Below are 20,813 nucleotides of genomic sequence, written 5' to 3'. Positions count from 1 at the left end.
GTAGCTATGCTTATTACTTTAGTGTTTTTAGGCGAGTGCAGACAGACCTACAACTGGACACTCAGTCTAGCTCCTCATGTTGTTAGGTTTCAGAGCAGTCTTTCACTATTTACCACCATACTGAATGGGAGAATGCAGAACAACCCACCTGTAAGTCATATGGCTTTCCAGCCCTCACTAAAAAACTCAGCAATATACTGGTGTGTGCAAAGTGGACATTCTCATCCAGGAACCCGTGTAAGAGGAGTAAACGGTTTGGTCTAGAGGAATGAAAACATAAGAGGGTTAGGCAGACGAGTCCTTTAAACCCCTGGGGATGCTGGGCTGTTGGGATGAGGGCTTACTGTTTTCAGTATTAAACCTAGCGTATCAGGAGCCACAGGTAATGAGTAGAAAAGCGTGGTCAGCGCCTGGGCAACACCCACTGCGTCTTCCTAGAACACGTTTGTGAGAACACTGAGCTGACGTAGACTCTCTTCCACTCTGACACAATTACCAACTTAATTTTTTCAGTGTAAGCAACTGCTTCAAATATAACTTATAAAAATAAATAAACATAGCTATATCTGAAAAAAATTCCCCCAATATGGTATCCGAACAGGCTTTAATCTGGCTGAGTGCAGCTCTAGCAGGTTAGCTGGGGGTAAAACAGCTGTCTACGTGATGGTTTGGGCTCAATCCCCAGTACTGAGGAAGAAAAACATTTTTTTTTTTTTTTTTAGTATTTATAAAACATTCATTTTAATTTTCACTATTTAGTTTGTATCATTATCCTGAAAGTTTTAAAAACATCACTTACAATTGACAACCTTAATTGTAAAGGGTTGACTTACTCTGAAGGGAACTTCTCCGCTTGCATGGCCACAGATCCTAAGTAATAGCCCTGTTCATTCTGGTCAGGGTGACCCATATAGCGCTCCGTGTATCCTGTATCATAGAAGATCCACAGAGTGACTGGGGCCCCAGCAATTGCAACCTGCAGACGAGAACACGGACAGTCAGCTGTGTCCCAGAAAAGAGGGCTAGCAAAGATACCTTACAGCTGCAGATATATAAGCTAAAATTATCCTTGCAATGCTTTAGTCCCACTACTGGGCACACATCTCAGGACAGGCAGGAGCCTGAAGCCAGGTGCCAAGGTCACAAACCTGACACTGCATGAGTCAATAAGCTTCATGTCCCACAGGTCCACCCTGCACCATGCCCTGAAACTGGGACAGCTGAAATCCAAGCCATGAGCTCCTTTACCCAAAGCAGATACTGAACAAGACATCCTTGAGAACCCATCCCCCTCTGGGAACAGGTAGACTGCAAACCTCACCTACAGAAAGCACCCACTGCTTCACATTTCTGCTTCCTTTTAGCTTCTTTTTCCTTAAGCAATACAGACTTTAAGATGATTGGAGTATATGTAAGTAAAACACTTCATTTTAAAGCTTCTATGTAGTTTTATATTTAGATATTTTAATTAATTTCCTTTGTTTTACAGATAGTGTTTCATTAGGTAGTCCAGGCTAGCCTCAAGCTGGCAACTCTTCTGCTTCCTTGCCTGCGGCAGGTCCCAGGATTACAGGTGCATGCCACTGTGCCTGGCTATTTTGTTCCTAATAATTATTCTCCATACACAGGGCAGAGTGCTGCACACCTGTAATCCCAGCACTCAGAAGGTGCAGGCAGAAGGATTAGAAGTTCAGATTACCTTCAACCATACAACAAGTTAGAGGCCAGCTTGTCTTAAAACAAACCCCAAAACAAAAAATAAAAATTGCTCACTGCGTAGTAGAACTGTATTACTAATATATAAAAATTACTGCTCTTAATTTGTATTTTTTTTTTTTAACGTAACTAGCTATCTACGCGCGTGGTCATATTCAGGAGGGTCAGTTTGTTCTTGCACTGTGTGGGCCCTGAACTCAGTGCGAGGCTTGGCGGTGGGCACTTTATCTGCCGGGCCATTGTCACTACACCCTTCCTTTCTTTTAAAAAAAAAAAAAAAAAGACACTTTCATACAAGCCTGTGAGATCTGCGTGGGTGCACATGTTAGATGGTGTGGCTGCGGAGGTCAAAGGTCGAGGACAACGTTCAGGAGCTGGCTCTCTCCGCCCACTACTTGAGACCCAGGGAGCAAACCCAGGCTCTGAGTCCTGGCAGGAGCAAGACTCCTAGCAGGGACAGCCCATCTGCCCACTCATCCCTATTCTCCTAGTAATTATCATGTTTATATAGCCTTTTCAGTACAAAGTTATAAGAATTAAAAGAACTATAAGCATGTAAATATTCAGTTCACTCAACAGAATTTGTTTAGGGCCCTGTGCTGGACACAGGTCTACTGAGGACTTACTCTGTTAAGCACTACTAGTTGTTGAGGATACACCAGGGCGTAGGACAGCGACGTGTTTTAGTAAGTAAACCAGTAGTTACAATCCAGTAACTGTGTGCGTCTTACCAATCATGACTTTTAATCTTCGGCATATACAAGCAGTTATAAACTGGTGCCCAAGCTGATGAGTGTTTAAAAAGCCATGTTAACAAGAAGACACATTTGCCACGTTGTAAAACACAGACCCAATATTCTACAATACTGACAACACCGTGAACCTTCAAAAAATTATTGTTTTCAGGTGTCTTCGAGTAACAGAGAAGTCTGTCTAATTACAAAAACAAATAGAGAGCTGGGTGGTGGTGGTACACAACCTTAATCCCAGCACTTGGGAGGCAGAGGCAAGAAAATCTCTGAGTTCCAGGCCAGCCAGAGAAACTCTGCCTAAAACAAACCCCCCAAATCAAGAAAACAAACACACACGGAAATACAACAACAGCTACGTACCCGGAAGATATCAGACCTCTGCATTAGCGCCATCAGGGAGAGGTAGCCGCCGTAGGACCAGCCGTGGATGCCCACGCGGTCCAAGTCAATGAAGTCGTACTGAGACGCCAGGTACTGGAGTCCTTCCACTTGATCATCGATTTCTATCTGACCCTGTCAAGAAGGGGGAAGCTCACTGGTTCTGATGTACACCAGTCTTAGAGAATTTTTTTTAAGTTGTTTCATGCTTTTACTAAAAGTTCCTGGAGAACAAGTGATATTCTATTTTGCCTCAGGAAATGTAAAATAAAAATGCATCTATAGGTAAGGACTTGCTCCTGCTCCTACTCCGATGGCTGATGGGGGTTGAGTCTCCAGGCCTTTCCTGTCACTGCCCACACTGTCCCTAGCCCCAGCGTCTCTCCCACTCCATTTGTTCTGTTGTCTGCTAAGAGGCCAGCAACTTCCTTGTAACAAGCCTTCCTCTATCCAAAGACAAAAATGCAGCCCCTTTAAGAGATTAATTTTACTTCTCCTTTTAGCACTTAAGTGCACCAAAGCAGAGGGATTACCCGGGCCTAACTTCCTCCTTCCCAGCATGTTGCCTCTAGCAAAGCTCCGGATGGCTGAATTCCTGCCAGTACCACCCAGGGCATCACTTGGCCTGCCAGTGCACACAGTCTCACTTCACTGAGCCAAAACCGAAAAATAAAACAACCAAAAACTTACATGAGAATACAACATAAGGCCAAAGGGCTGTCTGTGGGGGAGCGTCCCATGCCTTACTCAGCATGTCCAACACACTGGCACCCACAGGGACTGCCTTACTGTGCAAAAGGAACATCGGCCTGTCATCATTTCCCAAAGCAGCAGAAAGGACCTGGGGCATCTCTAAAAGGTAGCATTTAAAGCTTCCTGCAGAGAGAAAGAGGCTTGTCACAAGGAAGGAACTAACCAGTTGGTTTCCCTCTTCACAGAGGACAGAACAAATCTCAATTATTCCTTAGCTGTAAACGGGACTCTGCAAGCTAATGGGGCTGCTTTGTGGGGAGGTGCAGGTACAACCTGGAAGAGTATTTTTTATGCAGAAGTGGTTCTATCTCAGCTCTTGGGAGTTACATACAGGAGTCCAGGAGTGAGTATAACGTAAACCCAACTGTGCCTTCCTTCCCACTGCTCACTTCTAGCTCGTGCTCCCTCACTTTGTCACTCAGGTCCTCCCCCAACTCAAAGAAAATGAAAACATTTGATGTTCACACACCATTTTATATTTAAAGGCGCCTTCAAATTTAAGCCCTCGGTGACAGGATCCCCTGTTGTCTATCACCACAACCACATAGCCCAGGGAGGCCAGGGTGTTCAGGCGGAAGTACTTGACTCCTTTAAACCGGTTGTTCACCAGCTGCACCTGGAAGAGAACCACATCTTCAGTGACGTGACGAGGCAGCATGCGGAGCACGGGGTGGCAGCCCCTGCGAGCACCAGGAGGCTGACTGTACCTGCTGCTCTCCTCCCTTTGAAAGTGTGAAGGGTCCACTTTTACATTTGCTCAAGTCTAGGCGTGTTTGTGCTGCTCACACTTAGTCTCAGGTTAAAGTTTCCCAGCAAATACCAGCTACTGCAGGCTTCACTCTAGCTCAGATAATTAAGGTGTAAGTAAGGGAAGTCAATCCACCCCACAGAGAAAGTTGCCGAATTATCTATATCAAAGAATATGTCATTCGAGTAACAGTGACAAGGAAAATTAATATTTTCTTGCCCCGCGTGTCTCTTCTGCAGTTGCTGTTGAGTGACAGTGAGGAGATGTAGCATTTTAATGAACACTGTCATCAGTCTGGTTATTTTTCTCCTGTTAGACAAATTAGTGTAAAAGTATCATGATTTTTTTTTTTTTTTTTTTTTTTTTTTTTTCGAGACAGGGTTTCTCTGTGTAGCTCTGGCTGTCCTGGAACTCACTCTGTAGACCAGGCTGGCCTCGAACTCAGAAATCTGCCTCCCAAGTGCTGGGATTAAAGGCATGCGCCACCATGCCCGGCAAGTATCATGATTTTTAAATCCCTTTATCATGCTAGAGAGATGGAGAGAGTGACTGTGTCTGGGGCTGTCCTAGAAATGGAGCGGTAGCCACTGAGAGGAGTGAGCCACGCCCACACGCTCAGGTTTCAGTCAGCTCAGGGCACTCACGAAATGGTGGTCCCGTGGGATCATGGCAGAGCTGAAAATGTCTAATGACAGCACAGCTGGCGTGACACGGTGCATTACTCCTGTGTTTGGGGCAATGTTAGTGTGAACAAGGGACGGCACTGCCAGTGTTCTGAGGGCGCACTGAACTATGGCTGCTAACAGAGGACCAGCTTACTGGTGTGTGCGTTTCATAGCTGGGACTGAACCGAGGGCCCTCAGCTATAGCCTCGGAGCCCTTTCTTGTTGTTTGTTTGATTATTTATTTATTTGAGACAGGGTGTCTCTCTATAGCCCTGGCTGTCCTAGAACTCAGTCTATAGACCAGGCTCTCCTTGAACCCATATAGATCCACCGCTTGTCTCTGCTCAGATCAAAGGCACAGCCCCCCCACCCCCCCACCCCCAGCCCTCAGGTCTCTTTTTTATTTTTAGAGTCTAAGTTGTCAAGGCTGGACTCATTCAGTGTGTCAGGTTTTGAACTTGCCATCTGCCTGCTTCTGCCTCCAGCTCCCCCAAAGATGAGATTACAGGTGTGGACTACCAGGTTCATGTTACATACTTTTAAAATCATTATTTGGAGTGTCCTCCTGCTAATGATAATGAAAGGAGTTTAGAGTTATTTGTGTAGTCCAGTCATGGACTGAGTAATTATTATGCAGAAAGTCCTGGGTTCAATCCCAGTGCCATACACACAAAAGTTCATATATTAGAACAATGTGGTTCCACTGCAGCACTCTTACACATTTGCACACTTGCTGCATGTCACAACTGCACGAACAAGTCATACAGAGTGTGACAGAGTGTGACAGCTAGGTTTGATAAGCATATACTCTATGATGCCTGTCCAATGATCAAACAGCCTAGTGACATTTCCCAGAAGGTTTTTGGGTTGTAAAGCAACATGAGACTGTAATTTGCAGTGCTGGACACTAAGATAAAAAGAGGTTCTGATACAAATGAGGAGCCCGGCGTGGCGGCGTGGCGGCGTGGTGGCATGCGCCTTTAATCCTAACTCTTGGGAGGCGGAGGCAGGCGGATCTCTGTGAATTTGAGGCCATCCTGGCCTATAAAGTGAGTTCCAGGCCAGCCAGGGCTACACATTGAGACCCTATCTCAAATAAAGAAAAAAGATGGGATGGAGACATGGCTTGGTAAGGAAAAAGCCTGCTGTGTAAGTCAGGTGACCTGAGTTTGATTTCTGGAATCCATTAAAGGTAAGAGAAAACTGCACAGAGTTGTTCTCTGGTCTCCACATGCACACTATGCCACACCAACCCCCTACATTGTATATGCATACACACATATAAACACAAAATAATGAGAGAGGGCTGGGGCACCAAAGTCTATAGTTTGAGCTCGGAGGAAGCTGAGGCAGGAAGACCACTTAAGCCTGGGAAATAAAATAAGACCTCATCTCAAAACCTAAAAAAAGCCCCTAAATCACGGGATATCTCGTAAACATATGCAATTGTTACATTAATTTAAAAACTAAAGCAGCTGTGCCATTTCCTTGCCTACTGTACTGTATGAGGCTCTGCTCACACGGAGGCATTGACCTGGAGCTCTCTGGTAACTGAGGAGTTTGTGTATTCTCTCCTATGCACAGTTACTACCATGTATCTGTATGTTTTGAAATGTCCATTCAAGTATTTAAGTTTTAAAACCTCAGTTATCAGCACACATAAGCAGCATTAACTGGACTTGCAGTTATTAATAACAATTAAAAGAGAAGCTAGCGGTGGCACAAGCCTTTAATCCCAGCACTCCAGACACAGAGGCGGGCAGATCTCTGCGAGTTCTGATGTAGACACTCAGGCCCCAGTGACAGGCTTGCCTTTGCAATCTGGAGGCCTTCTGCTTCTCCAAGAAGGGATCTGAGAATAACTGAGTCCAAACATTCTTCCTCAGAAACAGTTCTGCAAACTGCAATGCTACCATCTAGCTTCACCTGCTTTAAAACATTTACATTATATATATGTATATATGTATGAACACAGAAACATATATATTATATATAACATGTATAGGCAGATGGTTTATATTTATTTGTGTGTGTGTGTGTGTGTGTGTGTGTTTGAGAAACAGAGAGAGAGGGAGAAAGAGAGAGAGAGAGGGAGGAGAGAGAATATGAATTATAGAATTATAGACCGGTCAGAGGGCAACTTGAAGGAGTCAGTTCTCTCTCATCATGTGGGTCCCTGAGATAGAACTCAGATTGTCTGGTTTGGCAGCAAATGCCCTTATTAAATAAGCATCTTGCTGGTCCACCCAATCTGTTCTCATTTCTATTTGTACAAAAGTATCTGTCACATTTTAAAGAATGTGAGTACCTTTTAAATAAATATTTATGAATTGCTGGGCATGTTGGCTTATACTTGTAATCCCAGCACTCAGGAGACAGAAGCAGGTACATCACTACAACTTTGAGGTTACCTTGGTCTACAGGAAAAACTCAAGATTAGCCAGGGAGATATATCTATATCTGTATCTATATACATATCTATCTATCTATCTATCATCTATCTATCTATCTATCTATCTATCTATCTATCTATCTATCTCAAGATCCCCATCCCAAACAAACATCTCTTCTATTCATTCATTCATTCATTCATTCATTCATTCATTCAATCTTCTTCAGTGCTAGGCTTGAAACCAGGCCTGTGGATAAGCATCCTACCACTGACCTTTCCTCTCAGCTCCTCACTTCACCTTCATCTGACCCACAGAAACGGATGGCTTGGTCCTGGGAGCTCTGGCACTGTAGCCGTTTCAGTGACTTCCTATTCCAATCTACACACACTCTAAGGAAGAACATGGTCGGTCGGGGCCTCAGGCCACTGCATTCTTGTAGGATCAAGCATTTTACAAGATTATGTGCTAACAGAAAGATTTGGTTTTACATTAAGGAATTTTTACAGGATTAATCCCTCTGAGGATTCAAGGAAGATGAACATTCCTCCTGGGGGGCTGAGTGTCAGAGGCCCTACAGTGGCTGGAACCTCATGGAAACCTCTCCTGGCAAACACAACACCAGCTAATCCTGCCAACCAAACCTTGTTTCCCAAGAGCATGCTGGGAAGGAAATCAGCACATCATCAAGTCACACCTTTTAAAAAACCACATGCAGACCTGCTGATTTCATTAAGTGCAAAAAAGCATAGCTGTATTTAAGCATTCAAAATAATTAAAATTGAGTTGGAGATAATTTTATCATGGTAAAATAGACACAACCTTTACCAGTGCACACCCAAAACCGTTATCCATGTCCACATCCTTGTCTTCCCCCAGCAGCCCCCACCCCATTCACCCACGCTCCACTCTCCACCCTAGTCTCTGACAACCGCTACTGCGTCTCAAATCTGCCTATTACAGGAACCTCGTGCAAAGGGAGAAGTGCACGTATCCTTTACGACTGGCTGGCTTCACTGCACACAATATTCTCATGCTTCACAATGTTGTAGCAGGCGTCAGCTTCCTAGTTAACTAAAAAAACAAAACTAAAAAATAGCTATTCTCTCTCTGGGTATGTGGGTGTGTGCACAGGTCAGAAGAGGGAGTTAGCTCTTTCCTTCCACCATGTGGCCATGGAATGAACTCTGGGTGGTAGGCTTGGCCGCAGACACTCTGACCTGCTGCACCATCTTGTTGGCCCTATTCCCCCCCTTTTAAGGACGAATAACATTTCATTACATGTTTAAATTTTTGTTTTTCGAGACAGGGTTTCTCTGTGTAGCCCTGGCTGTCCTGGAACTCACTCTGTAGACCAGGCTGGCCTCAAACTCAGAAATCCTCCTGCCTCTGCCTCCCAAGTGCTGGAACTAAAGGTGTGCGCCACCAAAGCTCATCCCATGTTTAATGTTTTGTGTGGTGTGTATGCCATGGTGTGTGTGTAACAGTCAGAGGACTAGTTCCTGAAGCCAGATCCTTCCTTCCTCCACATGGGTCCTAGAAACTGAACTTGGACTGTAAGTCTTGGCAACAAGTGCTTCCGCCCTCTGATCCATCTCACCAGCCCTCATTTTCTGTTTATACTGTATTGTATTTATTTACACATCCATCTGTTATCAGGTACCTGAGATACTTCTGTCTCCTGGTCAGTGTGTAAATGGATATATAAATAGCTCTTCCTATGTCTGGTTTCACTTCTTTAGGGGTACGAATGCACAAGGGAAAAGGCGATTTCGAGCTTGGTTTTCTGAGGAGCCACCATACTGTCTGTGTAGTGTCCACATCACTCCAGGTTGCACCAACACTGAACCAGGGTCCGATTCCTCCACATCTCGCCTAACGCAGTGCACTTTAACAGCCTCCTAACGGATGCGCATGTGAGACCCCTGTGGTTCTGGGCTGAATTTCCCTGATGGTTACTGATAACAGGCATCTTTTTAAATTACTTACATTAAGGAATCTTAAAATCTGGTTTGATGCTAAGCCGTATAAAGCTCATAGGTCCCTGACACAGCACTTGTTCCTTTCTGCTTTCTTGTTGTTATGTGTGTGTTTTATTGTTTTTATTTGTTGTGCATTGTTTCTCTTGATTTTCTGAAAACAGGGTCTCACTATGTATCCCTAGCTGTCCTGAACGGTTTGGCTTTGAACTCAAGAGATGTCTGCCTGTTTCCCATTAAAGGCATACACCATCACAGCCCACTAAATTTCATATTTTTAAATATTTTTAAAGATTCATTTATTTTATTTTATGAATATGAACACTCTATCTGCATTTATACCGGCATGCCAGAAGAGGGCGTCAGCTGCCATGTGGTTGCTGGGAATTGAACTTCAGACCTCTGGAAGAGCAGCAGGTGTGGTGGGTGCTCTTAACCACTAAGCCATTTTTCCACCCCCCAAATTTCCTATTTTTAGCAGAAGCCTAATTCACACTGCTCCTGATGTACGCTGATAGCTATGATTATTTTGCTCATGAAACACACTTAATGACAGCAAATGATTTGACACAATACACAACATAACAGTTCATTATTTGGAGAGTTAACGGCTTTGTTACTTTACTTTTACCTTATTTTCTACACAATATGAGGCTTAGATGTATCAGAGAATGAATAATTGAATGTAATTATAAAGGATATTACTGAGTCCAAGAATAACATTATAAAAATGCTGTAATTATATTCTAATTTATTGAAGGATTCAATGGAAAATCTATGTAAGCAGGCATAAATATCTTGTTTTCAATTTTAATTTATTTCTGTGGTTCTGGGCACTGAACCTGAAGCAGAAGTAAGTGCTGGAAGGACGTGGCCACCAGTTCCCACGCACGACACTCTGTTTAGCAACAGTGTTTACTTAGCAGTCACGTGCTAGCCAGTACTCTGTATTCACTGTGCAGAGACCAGAGAAGGAAGCTTCCCGGTATCTTGCCTTATTCCTTTGAAAAGGGGTCTCTCACTGAGCCTGGAGCCAGGCAAACCTACTGATCCTCCTGCCATCACCCCCACAGGATGAGGGTTCCAGGCACAAACACACCCAGCTTTTTACCTGACATGAGGGTTGGGATTAGAACTCTTGCTTGCACAGCCAGTGTTCCTACCCACTTGCTGGCAGCCATCTTCCTGCTTCTGCCTCCCAAGGGCTGGGATTATAAATGTATGTCCAGCCTTCAAATTCTATCTTAACTATCTAGACATTAAAAACAAAAACCAAGAATCACAGCAGGAGAGATGGTTAAGACTGGCTGCTCTTCCAGAGGCCTCAGGTTCTATTCCCAGCACCCACATGAAAGCTCACAATGTCTGTAACTACGGTTCCAGGGGATCTGACACGCTTTTCTGAACTCTGCAGTCATCAGGTAGGTACATGATGCACAGACATACATGCAGAAAGAAATACTCATACACATAAGAAAAATCACCTAAAAATACATACGTGTTTGTATATACATTTATATGAGTCTATATACTCACCTGGGGACCACCATATATGAAGAGCACAGTGGGGTATTTCTTTCCAGGTTGTAGGTCATGAGGCTTATACAACATTCCATACAGTGTAAATCCAGTAGTACTTTCGAAAGAAAAGATTTCTGGAGGGGTGTAGTCGGGAAGAGGGCCTGTGGGCAGCAACAGAGCCATAGAGAAATCTCAGAGGAGCCGTGCAACCTGAAGTCCAAGAAGGAAGATCAAGACTCAGCTCCCTGCCCACCAACAACTACTGTCCCTCTCTCAGGTAAGACAAGCAATAAGTAGGCATTTAAGAACAGAATGAATAAAGACCAAGCTGTCTTTTTTCAGATGCGGGCACAGAGTTTTGCATAGCCCTCAGAGCCTAGGAGGTGTTTATATGCAAAATGAAATATCTGGTACCAAGTTCAGTCTTCACTTATCGGTGGTTAAACCACACACCTGACCAGCAACAGGCATGCATGTCAAGAAAGCTGTGGTCAGGGGACAAGGACCCTGTATTTAGCTTAGTCAGCCCCAGTCTTTAGCTCACTGAAGCTACACCATCTTCCTCTCAGGGCCTGTGCACAGTGATGTCACATAAAAGCAGAGGTTGCTGCCAACTATATTCCTGAACTTTAAAGTATACACAAATCCTTTGGTCTGCACCAGTTTAAATTTTTAAAAAAATTATTTAATGGGGCTGGAGAGATGGCTCAGTAGTTAAGAGCATTGACTGTTCTTCCAGACAACCTGGGTTTAATTCCCAGTACCCACAATGCAGCTCACAACTGTCTGTAACTTCAGTTCCAGGTGATCTGATTACCGCCCCACCCACAGGGACATATATCCAGGCAAAACTCCAATGCACATGAAATTTTAAAAAAAATTACTTAAAAATTATTTATTTATTTATTTATTTATTTATTTATTTATTATTTAGGGTCTCTCTACACAGCCCTGGCTGTTCTGGAACTTGAACTTGTTTCAGGCTGGCCTCAAACTCACAGAGAGCCACCTGCCTCTGTCCCTCAGTGCTAAAATTAAAGGCGTGTACCACCCCACCCAGCTTCTTATTTGTGTGTGTTGCATCAAATGTGTGTGTGTGCGGTGCAGGTGTGAGTGCAAAGGTTTCTCTACCTGTGAGCCCTTATCAGTTTCCACCCTATTGCCTCAAAACAATCCCTGACTGAGAAACTTGCCGTTTCTGCATGGCTGGCTGACTATTAAGGTCCTGGGATCCATCTATGTCCTTTCTCCAGTGCAGAATTACAAGCACACACAGGTATATCTGGCTTTTATATAGGGGCTGAGGATTTGAACTCAGGCCCTGGTGGTCGGACAGCAAGCACTCTTACCCACTAAGCCATCTCCTCAGCCCCACATTTTTAAAAAAGATTTATTTACTTATGTAGCACACTGTCTTCAGACACACCAGAAGAGGGCATCAGATCCCACTTCAGAAGGTTGTAAGCCACCATGTGGTTGCTGGGAACTGAACTCAGGATCTCTGGAAGAGCAGTCAGCATTCTTAACCACTGAGCCATCTCTCCAGAACCCACAGCCCCACATTGATACGTAAATCTTTTAGTCAAAAGTAATGAGTGAAAATACTTAACACAAAAATAGATTTAAAGATAGACACATAAAACAAATCTATTCATTACATGTGAGAAGTTGTAGTGGCTGGCACGGAGCAGTGCCACACACCTTTAATCCCACCACTTGGGAGGGCACACACATTAACATAAATAAAAATAATAAAAATAAATCTTAAGAGAGAAGGGATTGTGATAGGTATCTTTTCAGTTGTGTCTGTGAGGGATCGTCTAGACTGGTTAATTGGGGAGGAGCCCTCTAATGTGGATGGCATGCTTTAGGCTGGGGTCCCTGACAGAATAGAGAAAAAGAAGGGAGTGGAGGAACTGCATCTCTCTGCTTTCTGACTGTGCATACCATGTGACTGTCAGCCTCCTGAAGCTCCGGCCCTGCCCCCATGACTCCCTGCCTTTCAGACTGTACCTTGTACCAGGAGTCAGAATGAGCCTGTCCATAAATGTTTGTCAGCTACTGTGTCCCCACAACTTATAAAGTGACTGACGCAGAAATCAGGCATTTGGAAAACAGATCAGCTCATGCCTGAAATAATAGTACTTAGGAGGCCAAGACATGAGGATTGCTGAGTTTCAGGATAGCCTGGGTTCCAGAGTAAGGTCAAGCCTGTGCTACAGAATGAGAGCCTGTCTTTCTGCGGTGCTCTTTGCTCCACAGTAAGCAAGTGTGCTGGTTACTATTAAGACAGCCGTGGTAAGCACTTACAACTTCCAGAAAGCAGCCAACTGGTGATTCCCTAAAGCATCACCCTTTCTGCTCAAAAGGTCTTGCTTGTTTAGAATATATTATCTTAATCCACTTTTCAAAAAGGCTTTTCAGACAGGCTCCTGATCAGATGAGAGGCAACCCAGCTCATCTTCAGCAGATGACAGAACAGGAAGTGAGGTCCACCTGAAGCTCAGAACCTCAGGGACAGGCAGGGCTGAGCAATGGGGAGACAACCCAAGAGACACGGACATAGGACACTAGCACAGTGCACTGTGACACCAATCCTACTTAAGCCCAGGTACCTGCTGAATCCAAAATGGTGGCCCAAAATTCTTTTGTTTTATGGACTGGGTCATCTTCAGGACTTGAGAGTTTGTAGAGGGACACGCAGTGTGGATTCTTCTGGTTGCTGTACTTACTTATGAAGAAGTCGCAATGCTAGAGAAAAGAAAGATAGCAATGGCTTTCCACAGGAAGTCAGGGAAGGCTGCCTGTGGTCACACACACCAAAGTGGGGCAAGAGGACAATGGGAGTTTGACAAATGATGCAAACACAATGCTTTTCCTAGATGGGGCTTCTGTGGGCCAATGTCAACAACTTTCACATTACTCAAAAGGAATGTTATGTGAACACAGGCTTTCTATGAAGGATCCCGTCCCAACTGGTTCCCAGTACCCGGCTGAGGCAGCAGGAATGTGAGTAGCCGCGGTCAGTCAGCCTCACCACGTCACCAGGGTTTGCGTAACTGGTCACGTACAGATGATGCTCCAAAGGAGAGTCTTTGGTGCCTTCAAAATACACCAGCTTTCTGGCTTCGTCAACCCAGATCTGCAAAAATTACAGCACAAATCAATACTAGCACAGTTCTGACGAGCCAGCAACACAGCCCCCATCTAGAACAGACCCATCTGAGTTCTCAGGCTTGGGCTTCTTTTGTCTTTTTTTTTTTTTTTTCCTACCAGTGATAATGTGAGTTGGTTTTCCTTATGGCTAAAAATAGATCTTATCCAGAAGGTAAAAGGCTGAGTTACACACTTTTGGGATAATGTCCTGACCAAGTGCACTGTGTACTTGCCTTAAAATGAGACGACTATTTCCTTATAGACAATCCCTCTGGGGAATACCCTCTATAAGACCTGATTTGCCCACTTAGAAAAGATTGATTTGATTTCTCTCCTACCTTACTACTTTTTTTTTAGAGCTTTCCTACAAATTTGCAAAAGCATTTTATCTATCAAGCTGAGAAATAACTGAAATCAACCAGCTTCAGCAACAGTGTGGTTTGTAAATAAGTAAGGACAGGGTTTATTGTTAAGCACCGACACTGGAGAAGACCCAGTGTCCCAGCCCTGGGTAAAGTCTTTTAAGTTACTATCTGGAACAGAATTATAGAATTTACTTAATATTCTATGCAAACTACATCAGTCTAAAGAAACAGTTTTCTTTCATTGTTACCTTAAAAAATTCTACTAGCCTACTGAAAAGTTTCTAGAATTTAAAATGCTTTATAGAAATAAAAGAGATTCTAAAAGTATCTTAAATGTCTCTCTCTCTCTCACACCCACACACCTTTCACTACCAACTTTTTAAAATAGATGCGTCCATCCCTAAATGCACACAACTACTGTAGGAAACAAACATTCAAGAATCCCCACAGGCATGTGTCATCTCTCCAGAAGGTCAAGGCTGATTGTACGGCAGGGACTCAGGCCCTACACTGTCCTCACCCCTTATGCAAGTCTATGTTCTCTGTCTCATGTGAGAGCTTCTATCCGGCAGGGCTGGCTCTTCAGTGATACTGAACAGACTGCTGGGTCCCAGCACTGCTCTCTGAGGGGGACTGGGCTGAGCTAAGTCTGTGTCTCTAACTGCTGGGTCCTAGCGCTGCTCTCTGAGGGGGACTGGGCTGAGCTAAGTCTGTGTCTCTAACACCGTTCCCTTGGTCTGGGACCACATTCTGAACATCACTTCATCTCTAAGAGTCACAGAGCTGCAGCTTGAAGACTCTGCAGCTGTTGCTGTGAGAAGTCTGAGTAGAACAGAGGGACTTGTAAAAGCTGTGGAGGAAAAAGGCAACATAAAGACAAGAAACAAAGCAAACACAGAGAAATAGGGAACAATTTGAGAGGAACAAATACACCACAAAAACTAGAGTGTCCAAAAACTAAGTTGTCCAAATAATCCTCTGCTCATTCAAATTTGGGATTTATGTCAGAATCATCCAGTAGCTCTTAACCCCAACTGCTACCATCCCTGCAATTAAATAGTTTTGTGTACGTGTCTGCCTCTCTGTGTCTGTGTGTGTGCTTGTGCGTGTCTGTGCATGTGGCAAATAGAGGACAAAATGAGAGTCACACCTGTCCTTCGACTATGTAGGCTCCAGGAATGCAACTCCGGCTGTGAGGCTTAGCAGCCAGTGCCTTCAGCTACTGAGACACCTCAGCAGAAGTTTTGTTATTAGAACCTAGAATTCTGCAATGAGATTCATGGCCTGCTTGCTCTACAGAGTGAAGTTCAAGGCCAACCTGGAAACTTAGCAAGAAAGACCCAGTCTCAAAGTAAGAACACAAGAACAGCTGGGATGTAGCTCAAATCTGGAGCACCTGCCCAGTGTCTTCAGGCTGAGTCTAATCCCTAGCGTAGACCTAGAAAGTCACAAACACACGCTCTCATTGTGTTGTGACGGACAGCCGCATGCTCACACGCTCTCATTGCACTATGACGGACAGCCGCATGCTCAGCCCACAGCTCCTCCCTGCTGATCTAAGCTTAAAAGGTTAAATCTGTGAGATAAGATGACACATAAGTGAAAAAAAAAATTCTACCTTAGGAATGCTAGATATAATTTCAATATAAAAACATGAACAGTCTATCAAGTCTAAAAAATAATTTTAAGGTTATTTGCTAAGTCACAGCATTGTTAAACCCTAAACACACAAATTGTTTCCTTACTAAATGGCAATAATATATCTAAAAGTGGTGATCTTGGGCTGGAATGACCGTGAATGCTTAAAAGTACTGGCTTCGCTTCCACAGGACTTTGGTTCTATTCTCAGCAGGCACACGGAGCTAACAACTGTTTGGAACTCCAGTTCTTGGGGATCTGACACTCTTCTGGCCTTCACAGGCACCAGGAGTGCATGTGGTGCACAGACATACATGCAGGCAGAACACCCCCACACACAAAATAATATAATAAAATAACTGAAAATGGCAATCTTTAGTAACTGGAATGTATCTTATGACTATGGCTATAGTAAAATAGGTAAGCATTTTAATTTAAAATAAATCTTTTTTTTTTTTTCTCGGTTTTTCGAGACAGGGTTTTTCTGTGTAGCCCTGGCTGTCCTGGAGCTCACTCTGTAGACCAGGCTGGCCTCGAACTCAGAAATCCGCCTGCCTCTGCCTCCCAAGTGCTGGGATTAAAGGTGTGTGCCACCACCGCCCGGCTAAAATAAATCTTCTTAAAGACAGGATCTTACTGTATAGCTCTGGGTATCCTGAAGCTTGCTATGCAGGCCAGGCTGGCCTCAGCCTCACAGAAATTCGCCTGTCTCTGCCTCTCTACTGTTGTGAGGGAAGGTGTGTGTCCATACCCTGACTAAACTAACAGTCTTCCTTTGTAACAACTTGCATTCTTTAGGCCCTAACTCAGTATTGTAAAACACTGGGGGGACACACAGACACAGACACAGACACACACACATTATTCATTTTTCTGCACTTTATATGCGAGCAGAGGCTGACCTAACACCTTAGTAGAGTAAGAGGACATACATTAGACCCGTGCCGGCCGAGTACTTCCCATTCACCACTGGTAATTGCGATCTCCTCTTTGATAGGACACTTGAAATCACCTGAAGATGAATATAATCAAAACTCAGTATTTATTCCAGGTCATAAGCAAATGAAACAATGTAGAAAAGTTTTCTAAACTGTCTTTTCAAAAAAGCTGCAATAAAACAAAAACAAAATCATCAATGTTAGGTTTGAGGTAATGAGAATGTTTAGGAAGTAGATAAAGACAGTTGTTGGTCATATTGTACTAAATGGTATTTAGTTATTTCAAATGGTCACTAAAGATTACTAGCTAGGCATGGTGGCACACACTTTTAGTCCTAGGACTTGGGAGGCAAGGGGAGGTGGATCTCTGAGTTCGAGGCCAGCCTGGTCTTCATAGTGAGTTCCAGGACAGTCAGGCCTACACAGTAAGACCCTGTATGTATCAAACAAACAAACAAACAAACAACTTAATGACAACAAAACCAACTTATAAGTTTTCAAAATATTCAAGAATGATAACCAATGCCCCCTTTGCCCCCTTTAAAAAACCCAAAAACTCATGCAGAAAGTGAAAACAGAAATACATCCTTCGAGGCAGTGTTTTACTATGTAACCTGGCGGCCCTGGAATTGGCTCTGTATACCAAGAACTGTCCTGGAACTCACAGAGATGTACCCACTCCTGCCTCCTCAGTGCTGGAATAAAGGAGTGAGTGTGCCATCACACCCAACCAGAATAGATTCTTCTGGTAAAGCCAGACAAACAGCGCCTGCCTTCTTGGACATTGATCCCACATGGAGGTTACTAAGCTGACAAGACATTTGTCCTGGAAACACAACAAACCACTTTAAAAGCAAACAAGAAGAAAATTAATGCAATTCATTTTCATTTGCCAAAAATTAAATTGGCTATTTTTAGTCACACTAATGTCAAAAGCCCCATGTGTCTGCCTGAGAATCTGTCCGGATGGGGTCTCTCAGAGGTCTAAGGACGAGTATGAAAACTGAAAACCACTTCTCTCTTCCAGCTGCCAAGATCTCTGGCAACAGCTAAGGATGGTGTGAGTAAGAGATCAACTTTATTTTTCTGAGGCACAGAAGTGTAGTTGCTATTTTATGAGGGAATGGAGTGTCGTATAACACACTGCTGTGAACAACAGGAGTTTCATCACAGCTCTAACAGGGAGAAAGAAAGAAGGAGAAAGAAAAAACAAACCCAGTGAACATACTTACAAAGTATAAAGCCTGAGATGAAGCAATTAGAAAGATGCACGTGCACACATGGCCGAGCACTGGCAGAGAGGGGCTGGGAGCAGGGCCTCACTCTGAGCTTGGCCGTCACCGAGTAGTAAGAGATTGCGATATATATTATTGCTGCAGAAGAACTGCTTTAGTTCTTTGTGCCTTCTCCCTGTTGAGTGCACTTACTCCAGAGCAACAGAGGAACTAGTGAGGCAGTTTTAAGTCCAGGGCTAAGCTGAGCTGAAGCTCACGGACGGAAACTCTGTTTAGGATATATAAGGGCTGGCCTATCTTTAAAGAAAAGTACATGGTCATATATAGTATTTAACCTGGCTGGATTCAAGCTCGCTGCTCCCCAAATGCCAGTAATTAAAAGACCATTCAGAAAAACCTAAGAATCCAAAGAACTTGAATACGTATTTCCCTCACCATTAAGGACCCCGTGTCAAAACCACAGGGCACCTCTTCAGGCTGGCTTGGTGGCAGCAGTTAAGAGCACTTGTTCTTGCAGAGGACCCAGGTTTGGTTCCCAGAACCTACATGGTGGCTCACAACCATCTGTTAATTTCAGTTCCAGGATATCTATTCCTTTCTCTGACTTCTACAAGTACCAGGCATGCATGTTGTACACAGGCATGCATGCAGGCAAATACTCATACATGTAGAAATTAAATAAGCAAACATATCCTGTAAATATAAACAAACAAGCCCACAAAGAAATGAAAGCCCTTGCATATTGCTGTTAGGAATATAAGAGTGTAACCCTTACCACCAGTTTGCTAATGATGAAAGTTAAATAGAATATATGAGTCATGCATTGACATTCTGGTAGCTATTCCCAAAACAACAGAAAGCCAAGAAACAAACATGCATGGTCATAGTAGTGTCATATGAAGCAACCCAGGCATCGATCAAGAAACGCTGGATAAACAAATACATATACTACATATACCATATATATGACATATACTACACATATATATGTATATGTATATGTATATATATATATATATATATATATATATAGTTTTAAAAGATTTATTTATTTTTATAGTATGTGCATGTATGAACACCTGCAAATAGGTGTGTATCACATATATGCCTGGTGATTGTCCATGGAAGACAGAAGGCAGCACTCGATGCCCTGGAACTGGAGTTATGGGTAGTTGTGAGCTGCCATGTAGGAGCTAGAAACAGAATCAGGGTTTTCTGCAAGAATAGCAAGTGCTCTTAACCTCAGAGCTCTCTCTCTAATATCCCTGTATTAGTTTTATTTTGAAAAAGTTTTTAAAGCCTAGTGTAGTGGCACAAGCTTTCAATCCCACACTTTCACTTGGGAGACAGAGGCAGGCATTTCTCTGTGAGTTCTAGGCCAGCCAGACCTATGTAGTGAGACCATGTCTTTTGTTTGTTGTTTGTTATTTACATCCAAGAATAGCACGGAGCTCCTCGTTTCTCTCAGCTTAGTATCCGTGCTGCCACAGCAAGCACTGTGTGCTCATCTCAAACAAATTAAAACTGTAATCAAGGCAAAAGTGTCATAAGAATAGGTATTCCGATCACTCAGAGATTACCCACTATTAATAACTTATTATGTATTCATTGAGAATTTGCTGTTTTCTGTATGCCCAGACTTGTATTTCAGCTAATATATTTAAGTTACTGAAGCAAGTCCTGATGCTTATGAAGACTATAAAAAAGACATTGTGGCTGGCGAGATGGCTCAGTGGGTAAAGGTCCTTGACAACAGGTCTGATGCCCTGAATTTAGATTTGAGACTCACACAGGAACACAGGAGGACACAAGTGACTCCTATAAGCTGTCTTCTGACCTGCACATCCTTGCTCTATGATGCAGATATACAAAACAAATAAAACATAAAGACATTAAGTACATAGATAAGGAAGGCGGCTTACTTGGGGCAGGCAGTCCACCACTGGACCGTTTATATTTGCTCTCCTTTAAAATGGATGTGATTTTATACAGATGACGAAAACCTGTTTTGCATTCAGAGGCAAAAATAAACTCAATTTCATCTTCATGAGTTTGAGGAAAAACATGAAAAATATCGTGGATCTGCAAAATGAACAGCTTAATTTACTATATGCATTAATAAACACACTCCATAGATAATCAGCCATCAGCGGTCAGTGCAAGGTTATGCTACACTAACCATGCTAAGTTTCTGCCTGGCCTTTTACAGTTATTTTACTTTAGACAAAGATTTCACACAGAGATGTAAACGTTTCCAAACGGAAGAAAGCAGAAGGAACACCATGACCAGGGCTGTTCCTCTCCCTCTGTCATCTCTGAAGCACATAAAGTTTATGCAGCAGTGTAAATCCCACTACCCAGGCAAGGAGAACAACACGCTTTACTTTTGATTTCCAAAGACAAATATTCTAACAGCTGAAGGAAAACAGATGTTCATCTGTTTTGAGTGAATCACAGGAAGCCTACTTTCAACTAGAGAAACAGAGAAATGTTTTTATATTTAATTTTTATGTTAAAATGTAAAACTCAACTTAAAACTAGTATATTTGGAATCATTTGCGAACTTAAAAGGTAGTTTC

The 20,813-nt window shown here is 43.3% G+C and overlaps 1 protein-coding gene across 4 annotated transcripts in view; it reads right to left on the bottom strand.

Annotated features, from left to right (window-relative positions):
• Dpp8 (dipeptidyl peptidase 8) overlaps nucleotides 1-20,813 on the bottom strand; it is a 47,628-nt gene that overhangs the window by 6,680 nt on the left and 20,135 nt on the right. For 3 of the 4 annotated variants that reach the window (XM_076925788.1, XM_076925790.1, XM_076925789.1), the window contains exons 12-20: nucleotides 20,157-20,316; nucleotides 16,994-17,073; nucleotides 13,892-14,044; nucleotides 13,518-13,653; nucleotides 10,918-11,063; nucleotides 4,069-4,215; nucleotides 2,829-2,981; nucleotides 834-976; nucleotides 149-260 (exon numbers count right to left, since the gene is read on the bottom strand). In XM_076925788.1, the coding sequence (XP_076781903.1) occupies nucleotides 149-260; nucleotides 834-976; nucleotides 2,829-2,981; nucleotides 4,069-4,215; nucleotides 10,918-11,063; nucleotides 13,518-13,653; nucleotides 13,892-14,044; nucleotides 16,994-17,073; nucleotides 20,157-20,316 (1,230 nt within the window). Of the gene's footprint in view, nucleotides 1-148; nucleotides 261-833; nucleotides 977-2,828; nucleotides 2,982-3,569; nucleotides 3,723-4,068; nucleotides 4,216-10,917; nucleotides 11,064-13,517; nucleotides 13,654-13,891; nucleotides 14,045-16,993; nucleotides 17,074-20,156; nucleotides 20,317-20,813 lie in introns of those variants that run through there. The other variant, XM_076925791.1, reaches the window with a different exon arrangement.

Source organism: Arvicanthis niloticus, chromosome 26 (assembly GCF_011762505.2).
Source record: "Arvicanthis niloticus isolate mArvNil1 chromosome 26, mArvNil1.pat.X, whole genome shotgun sequence".
Classification (NCBI taxonomy): Eukaryota; Metazoa; Chordata; class Mammalia; order Rodentia; family Muridae; genus Arvicanthis; species Arvicanthis niloticus.
This window is presented reverse-complemented; position numbering and strand designations above follow the sequence as displayed.